At 48.9% G+C, this 8,876-nt stretch overlaps 1 protein-coding gene across 1 annotated transcript in view; it reads left to right on the forward strand.

Annotated features, from left to right (window-relative positions):
* The window catches only part of LOC113206528 (uncharacterized), a 143,165-nt gene that overhangs the window by 40,058 nt on the left and 94,231 nt on the right, over positions 1-8,876 (forward strand). Inside the window, exon 2 of the mRNA XM_052267994.1 lies at positions 5,446-5,650. Coding sequence (XP_052123954.1) covers positions 5,446-5,650 — 205 coding nt within the window. The remainder of the gene's footprint in view (positions 1-5,445; positions 5,651-8,876) is intronic.

Consider the following 8,876-nt stretch of genomic DNA (forward strand, 5'->3'; position numbering starts at 1 on the left):
GAACACTTAGTTTATCAGTGTGATCGGAGGACTGATAGGGACGAGAGGCACCGACGGGTCTTTTAGATGATTTTGAACTCGTATTGGAGAGGAGTGCAGTGCTTCCCCACCCCACTCAGTTTCCGTTATCCCCGTCCCGCTCCCATTCTTCTATTTTCCTCCTCAGACTCGTGTGATTAACTTCCGCCAGCGTGGCCAGTCACCGCCGAAACAGCTTACCGCGAAACGAGCAGGCGCACTGCAAAATGCTTGCAAAGAGGAATAAGTTCGTGTTACAAACAATTTTATTTGATGGTTGCAAGAAAAAGCATTTTAATATGAACAAGTTCATTTCAAGCTTGCAAACTATTTCAAGCTTGCCCAACTATTTCTTTGCACTGCAAACACATTGCTTGCGAGGATTCTGACAGCTAGCAAAGAATGCCTATGCAATATGCGAACTAATTCTTTGTAATAAAAAGCTCGCTAATTCTTTGCCGATGCAAGGAATACAGTTTGCAAGCATCGCCCCCCCCCCCCCCAACTTTCCTACTCTGGGAGAGGAGAGGTGGGTCTTTGGTAAAGCTGCCGCCAACGCGCGATAACTCCGGTCGACCACGACCAGGCCAAGTGGAGTGAGACCAAATTATATCCCAGTGTGCATACCTTCAGGCAATAATTCTGTGATATGGAGCAGCCGGGTCCCGGGGGAATAAGAGAGTGCACTTGGTGTGCGAAGGAGGAGGAAGAGAAGAGAATGGGGGAGAAGCCAGCCTGGGTCAGGCTTGGGGTGGCACTGGATGTACGGTCTCTCTAGTTTGTCCCCATACGTGTCTACGCACTAAAATTTACTGAACACAGGGAGAGGAAAGGGTTCGGCCACAGCGGGTAAGGCAGGAAATGAGTAGCGAGATCCATCCCACCCCTGTAGCACAGTTCTGCCGTCTTTCTAGATTTTCCCTTCTCTTAACTGAAAAAGGCATCAGTGCGAGGCACGTGCTCGTGCCCGCGTTCCAATACTGTCAAGTGCAGGTGTAACTGTGAAGAACTGTGAAATAACTGTGTTCCACAGCAGAGTTCCAACTTTTCAGCTCAACACTTCCAATTATCAAATCCATATCCATTAAGTGTTAACATTTCCAGACTAACGGTTACGAACAGTGTAGATCGCGATCCTAGTACGATTTAAGCCTTGAACGAAGAACATGAATTTCACTCTAGCGCGAAGGTTGCAAACTACAGATGTCAGTGTAGCCGTCACGGGCAATGCAAGAGAGAGGCCAGCTAAAGCGTATTCACATGGACTCCCGCGGACGGGCGGTCCCACACCCCGCGCCACCAGGCCCCCCATCCGCCCCGCGCCGGTTGGCAGTGAGTAGTGAGCTTTCCGGAGAATGGGCCCGTGGACGAGCCCCAAGGGTTTCCTTTCCCTATCGAAAAATTGACGGCGGAGCGAGTGGGGAGCGTTAGGGCGTGACCCCTCGGGAAGGGAAGTGAGAGGAGGGGGGGGGGGGCGTATCATTGATAGAAGGGATACGCACACACATGTTCTGGCCCCTACTGGCCTTCCTCCGAGGGTCCTCCTCGTCCTCCTGCAGAGGGGCCCGTGCCCGCGGTAAAGAGCCAAGAAAACATTCCGTGTGACGTGTGCCATCAGCTGCTGATGCTGCCAGCTGCTGAGCGCTTGCCGGCCCAGGCCTCAGCTCAAGGGTCGTCTGTAGGTGGAGCCTATGGACGCCGCGAGTGCCCTGTGCCCTGTAGCGGAGCCAGTGGGTATTTCAATGCGCACTGTAGCAGAACCCCGCAAGCTTTCAGCAGCGCAGCGAGCGAAACTGCTGGGAGTCAAGTGGATTATTGTTTAAAATTATTATATCTCACAGCTTGTTTACAAGTCTTCCGGGACCAACGAAAACAAGACACACAAACGCACAAACTTAGTTGACCGCCCCCGTGGCCGCCGCCTCTGCCGCTTGGAAGAACAGATTGAAAGTCCTCTGGTCGAGTCTGGTCGCTCGGTATAACAATAACTTTACTTTCTCTGCCCAGCGGATCAGCCCGATCTCGAGCCGTGGGACGGCGCGGCGCAGAAAAGGGGGTGTGGTGTGGTGGCCACGGCTCCCTCGTGGATACAACTTTCCTTTGAGTTGGCGCCACGCCCCGCCACGCCCGGCCGGGCGGCAGTGCGGCGGGGTGGTGAGAGGCGCCCGGGCATACCCACACCGCCATCCACAGTTAGCGCTCACTAGGAAATCAGCTCAGGGATGTGTGTCGTAATTTGAGATTTACACAAAGATTGTTAGACAAAATGCATTTTGTTTTAGTTGGGATTGCATGTTTTGTTTTGACATCCATAAATGTTACATTATATAAAATATCTGTAAGAATGTGAAGACGCACAATACTCCTCTCAATTATCTTTTGCTTTCACTGATAAATTAATAGTGCATGTGCAACTGGCGTGCAAGTGAAAGTGCTCAACACTACATAGCACACTTTTAGGGGTTTGACTGGACATTTGAATGCTAAAACGTGTTTAACAGTAACGTTGAACAAGTAGAAGTGTTCTACTTCAGGGTTGGCCATGGAGCTTTAAAAAATGTTCAAATGTACCCTTGCACTGTGAAAAATTTTGTCGTAAATTTACAAAAATTTTGTTAACTCAAATTATAATTTAAGTTGTAAATTTACGACAGCACATTTTTTTACTCGCCAAGGGATTTGAAGTCGATACGTACTGCATGTATTTTTACGATTTCAAATTGTAATTTTACGACTTGCGTCAAGGAAAATTTTCCTGTAAACCTACCTACTTTTTTCACAGTGTTGAACTCGTTTAAGTATTCAAATTTCCAGTCTAACACCTAAGAACGTGCTCCATCCGAGTTTATGATTTGAAAATTAGAAAGGAAAGAGATTATTTGCATCAATGTACTTTGTTGCGTTTCTCTACTACAACCAGGGGACAAAAACATCGAGACAGGGAGTTTCGCGTTATGGTTCACCGCAGATTCTGCTGTGCAAAACGAAGCTGAAGCAAACAAGCGGACATGAAGAGCAGGCACAGCAGGCTTGCCTGCCGGCCGGCGAGCCGCGGCAGGCGCTGCAAAGCTCAGTCATTAATTCTACGCTGCCAGTCACTGAGCAGACCGTCCGCCTGCCCCGTATACTCTCAACGGAAGGCTTTAGAGGGTTACTCGAAAAGCACGCTAGATTTTAACTGAAGAAAGCATTAAACTAAGAGGTGGGGGTGGATTGTCAGTAAGCAACGACTTCCTGGCAGAAGAAAAGGCGGGGAAAAGGGGCTTCAGAAGGGAAGGATAATGCGAAAGAGAGATGTGGGCTGTGAACTGAGGGTACCTTCCTACGCCATACGCCATAAGAGCTGAAAGAGGGGATGGTGAATAAATGGAACAATCCACCATGTAGAAACGTACAAATGTGTTGCGAAAATATTTATCTTGCCCCTATGAATTATTTTGTCTTATGCACGCAATTGGCAAATTTCTCCTCTAGCTACTTATGCGGGTGACAGCTATAATGCAGAAGCACGACGAACTCGCTCTGAGAGCCACACGGTAAAAACAATGTCTCATTTTTTCAGGGAAAAGTGAAAACTTTGAGGAACTCCCTTGGTTTGTAGAAAGCTCCTCCGATTTCGAGGAAGTCTCCTCAAAAAATATGTCACTCTTCCTTATTTTTTGAGGAGGTTCCTCAAAATCTGAGGCGAGATTTGAGGAGTTTTCCTCAAATCTGGGAGATCCTCAAAGTTTTCCCTTTCTCCTCAAAAAATGAGACATTGTTTTTACCGTGCACCATGCTGGCCTCTGCAGAGGCTGTGGCGGGTTAGGGCAGGTTCATAGAGGCAAATGAGGGACGAACAGTCTAGATGATCCCAAATACGAGATGTGAAAATACAATTATATACCGCGCATTATTTCTCATTGTTACCATAATACTGGGGAAACAAGATATAAAGTATGATGTGCAGGGCAAGAAAAAGACTGCCCAGGAGCAGGGCGCTCACATCACAAGTCTGGGCCAATAAGGAAACGGATACAGGGCGGACGTGTTGAAACGGATTGTTTGTCGAGAAAGAAATCTTCCCCCTCTCCTCCCCCCCCCCCTTTCTCTTTCTTACCCCTCCACGAAACTTCTCTCACCCTCCTCCCCTGAGTCCAAGCATCCGGGGCGATAAATTTCGTCCTAATCAAAGCCGAAGGGAAGCAGAGAAGGGGGTGGCTAGAAGTGAAAGTGCAGGGAGTCAGTCTTGAGTTCAGCAGCAGAGCCACAAAATTACCTTAACAATGTTGAGGAGCATCAGTACAAGGATCAGAGCATCCCACACAATCTTTGCGTCAGTATACTTTGGCTTTTAATTACGAAAGCCTACAGAACGATGTCCAGACCCGCCTCCTTGTCTTCATCTCACTTTCTTATATTTACCCCTTCAACCACTATTTTAATTTGTCGCGGCTCACTGGCCATTTAGTCAGATTACACCAATCCGCGTCTGCGTGTTTTAACATAAATTGTCTTTATCCCCTTTTATCTTTTTTTGAAGGAAAAAACAAAGGCCCACCGTGCAAAAAGTTGCAGGAGGCAGGTAGACGCATGCGAGGTACGCAGGCGAGGTTAAAGGCGTGGCCCGCACAAACCAGCTCACCTGCTGCACATTAGCAAAACTTATCATGGAATGAAAAATGAATGTGTCGCAAGATTAAATCCTATTAATTTAGTCATCTCTGGCGTTCATCAGATGTGTGCTGTTTGTGCGAGTTCAACCTCTCTTTCCTGCTCCACGGGAGGCGCAAAAGGAGAGAATACAGTACACGAATCGGTCGCTGGGAGTTGCAATTGGAGGAAATTAATTAAATGCGTGATTGAGCTCGCCGAAGCGCGAATAAGAAGCTTTGGGGATTTATAAATGAAGGGAATGAGGAAAAGGTCGATGTCCCAGGCGGCTGATTCCACGCCGCGCACTGTTGCATTTCGCACTTCACTAGCAATGCTCCACCTGGGACGCCATCAGGCGGGGCCGGCGACCGGCTCTAAAAGTAAGGGGAAGGGGCGACGCGCCCGCCAGTGTTATTGGTCGCTCGGCCCGCGAGGGCTCCACACACGGGTGGTTGCATGGCGGGTTGCATAATACAAAAGTGCGCGCCGTGAATCAGGCACCTGGTACATTATATGCCGATGGACGCCTGCCGCCAAGCCTGGGCGATAGAGAGGCAAGGCACCCAACCTTGAGCCGCGGAAGATCGCAAGCGGCACGCGCAGGTCCACCACGCGTTTTGATTCAAAAGCTTTCTAACAGCCCAGAGAGAGAGAGAGAGGGAAGCGTCTAGCTGAAACGCATCGAGTTGAAAAACTCAATTCGGGTTCAATATGAGGCTCCAGAAACAGTCAGCCAATTAAATAAATACATGCATAACTATTCCAATAGAACTTTTGTCTCTTTTGTTGCAGGACCTGCCGTCATGATCGGGGCTAATCTCCGGCTGGGCAGTGGCGGCATGGGCACGCAGAACGTGTCTGTGAGCTCGTCGCCCGCCTTCCAGTGTCACCCGGGCGGCACCACGGAAGCCGCCATCATCTTCTGCCTAGGCTCGCTCGGCATGGCCGCCAACTTCGCGCTCATGGTGCTCATACTAACCAAACGCCAACTCAGAAGGTGAGCCACCATAGTACACTAGGTACCATCACACCCAAGCTGTACACCAAATCAGGGCGTATTCCACTTCAGGGTCCCATGCAAATCAGGTACTACAAATCTTATATTTTAACAATGGCAGAATCGTGCGTTGAGGTTTAATTGGAGCATATGCTCCAGGAAACGCTACATTTTGCCGAACGGGATTTGAACACAGCACACGGTTGAACTCCCAATATTAACCTGCGGACCCCCATCCCCCTCCCAAATTCAGCCAGTGGTTGTTGATTGCAAGCCAGGCTTTGCGGTTACCTGTGCGCTTTGACAATACCCCTCCGCCTCCCCCCGTTTCCCCTTTATACACGCACACACACACCACTGCATCACCAGCCCCTGGGCCTCGGGCCGCTGCGGCCATATACAGGGCGGGCACACCCGCGCGGCGGCTCAGAACGGGCTTCGGGTTTTACTGGCACTGGCCTTATTGTTTGCTCCGCGGCGTCGCAGTCAAATCCCAATCCCTGCCTAGGAAGGGGGTTAAGGGAAAGGATGGGAGAGGGAAGGGGAAGAAACTCTATCAACATGTATCCAATAGCGTTCGTGATCAGCCCCAGCCCACACGCAAAAAGGATTCACCTGCCCACGGAAAAAGCAACGACTCCAATTCATATATGAAACAAACTGCCTGATTTGTTTAAGGTCCACCATGCCTGGAAAATAAGATGAAATTCTAGCTAAAATACAGAGAACACGTGTGTGATGTCCAAAACAAACAAATTACGTCTAGAATAGAAATGCGGACGTGAATGTAATACGCTTCTGAGGAGAACGGTAACGAAGTGGAGATGACACTAGGGGGGGAGGGGGGAAAGAGGCTGATATGGTGTAGGTTTAAAGTGGTGTCCTAGTATACACATGAGCAAATAAAGGAGACCCAAAGACAACTCATTTTGCTAAAAAAAAAGTTTTGCGTCACAACGTACGTCAAGGATACAAAACAAGTATGTGATATACAGAAAAGTTGTGATATTTTTATAACATTGATTCTTTCGCATTTTGCCGTTTTGTAGAACATGATTGGTGCGCAATTGATTAGGAGTGAATCGGAAATACACTCTTTGGCAACCACGGCGTTCAGAGTGAAGTAATAAAAGCCTATATTTTTTAGTTAGGTTCGATAGCTACAATCCTTCGTACATTATGTTATTGTACTTCCAGTGAGTTTATCAAAACTAAAATATTTGACACTGCCAAAGAAGCAATTCATCACGGCAAGTATGGAATAAGGCAGGATGCCCAGCTGGCGTGAGTCAGACGTGCCTCCGTGTTGACAAGGACGTCTCTTCATTTAGAAATTAAATATTCGCGGACGCCACAGCCGTGGCGCTGCGGAGCGCAGCGGTTATTATTACGTCTGTCTGCACTAATTACCACCACGGAATATGAAATGTAGAGAAATAGCCCGCGCAGCCTACAAATGCGACGATATATTGCCTGTTTATTTGCCATCACGCTTTTATATTTTTCGTGCCATTCTGCCGTACATACACGTATAGATGCACCTGGTGGGGGAAAAAAAACGATTTACACACACAGCAGTGCAGGACAGTGACAGCGGTATGAAAAGCGTGTATAATTCAAACTGGGTTTGTTTTTCTGGCGGCCGGGCACCGTAGCAGCGGGGTGGGGTGGCTCTGTGCCGCCACGCCTCGCCCCAGCTCGCTATACCCTACCCCCACCCCCTCTCCACCCACAACCCCTGCGGTCCCTTTGCGCAGCGTCCGAATTGTCATCATTTGCCTGAGCCCGGCTAAGTGGCCTTCCGAGATCAACCGACCGACCGCACCTCCCCGGCTCTGCTGTGTATCTGTGGACTCGCTTGCTGACTTTTAACTAAAGATTACAAGAAGAAATCAAACATTGTTTTACAACGAACGCATTTATAATTGTAAAGTAAAGGATGTCATCACCGTTTGAAGTTGTATGAAGAATTTTGTTGAGAAAAAAAGACACGTAGTTTGAGGGAAACACCTCTAACTATGAGGGAGTCTCCGCGGGAAATTTCCACTTCTTCTAGACTTCCATAAGATCAGAGTTTTTTAAATTAGACAATAGGCGGCATGTTTGTGATATGGATCAAATTATCTAAAATTTGGACAATTTTACCCGTATTACGGATGATTTGTGATCCATATTACGTTTGCACCGGAAGTCCGTAAGGAAATAAGAGTTCTGGCCTTTAGACAAAAAATAAAATATCGTTTTTCTGGTCTCTGAAAGTAGAGTTTGTGGGAAAATTTTAAAAATCTACTTTTTGTGAAGACCTACGAAATAATCATTTCTGTGGTCTCTGCGGCAAGAAGCAAAATCCCAGTTGACCACACCCCTCGTCCCTTCTCCCTCAACTCTCGTTTAATCAACTCGTGCCACACCGCCCCCTCTGGGCACGCCAGTGGGGGTCCCGGTGGGCCCCTGAAGGGGACATTTAAACTGCTGTTTGGAGACGATGTTGACCTCCGTCCTCCTTGCCTCCACCCCTCTACCCGCACACGGAGCTACCTTGGAGAGTGCCTTTTGGATCGGTGTGGCGCAGAGAAACGAGTTCAGGTCACACATTTCGATTAAGACGGGGTGGGATGGGGGGTGGACTGACCCCAAAACATACTACGACAAGAGTGTTCGACTTGTGGTGGTGGTGGCTGTAGCTTCTGGACTCGGGTATAGTGCGTTCGTTAGTGCAAAGAACGCAATGCGGCGGAGATGTGTACATCCACTGATCCCCCCGTTTCCACCCCTCCTCTTTCCCTATGATGCATCGACGGGATAGTGTTCTGCCGGAATTATCTCCCGCTATGACGCTTCTGGGAAATCAATGGAACATCAACCGCCTAGCTCCGTTGGCAGAGCCATCCTAGCACGAGCACGGGTGAGGGGGAGTGTAGGGGTGGAGGGTGGGAGGGTTGCAAAGCCGTGGCGGGGGACCACTCACGGCAGTGGCCACTTCAGGGAGCCGCTCGGGCCACTAGGTCGGACACACACACTATTAGTGCGAGCGCACTACGCACACAGACGCCAGAAGGCCAGTAGGCTGGGCCGTTCGGACCCCCGGCCCACCTTAACACCTACAGCCATCACTCAAAGCGCGGTTTATTACTTGATAGTTTGTCACAAAGAGAGCAAAATCGATTTCCTGCGCGTCGGTTCGCAAATACATAGCACAATTCGATTGCTATAGTAGGAAATCTCT

This window comes from Frankliniella occidentalis, unplaced genomic scaffold (assembly GCF_000697945.3).
Source record: "Frankliniella occidentalis isolate FOCC.00 unplaced genomic scaffold, Focc_3.1 Scaffold62, whole genome shotgun sequence".
Classification (NCBI taxonomy): domain Eukaryota; kingdom Metazoa; phylum Arthropoda; class Insecta; order Thysanoptera; family Thripidae; genus Frankliniella; species Frankliniella occidentalis.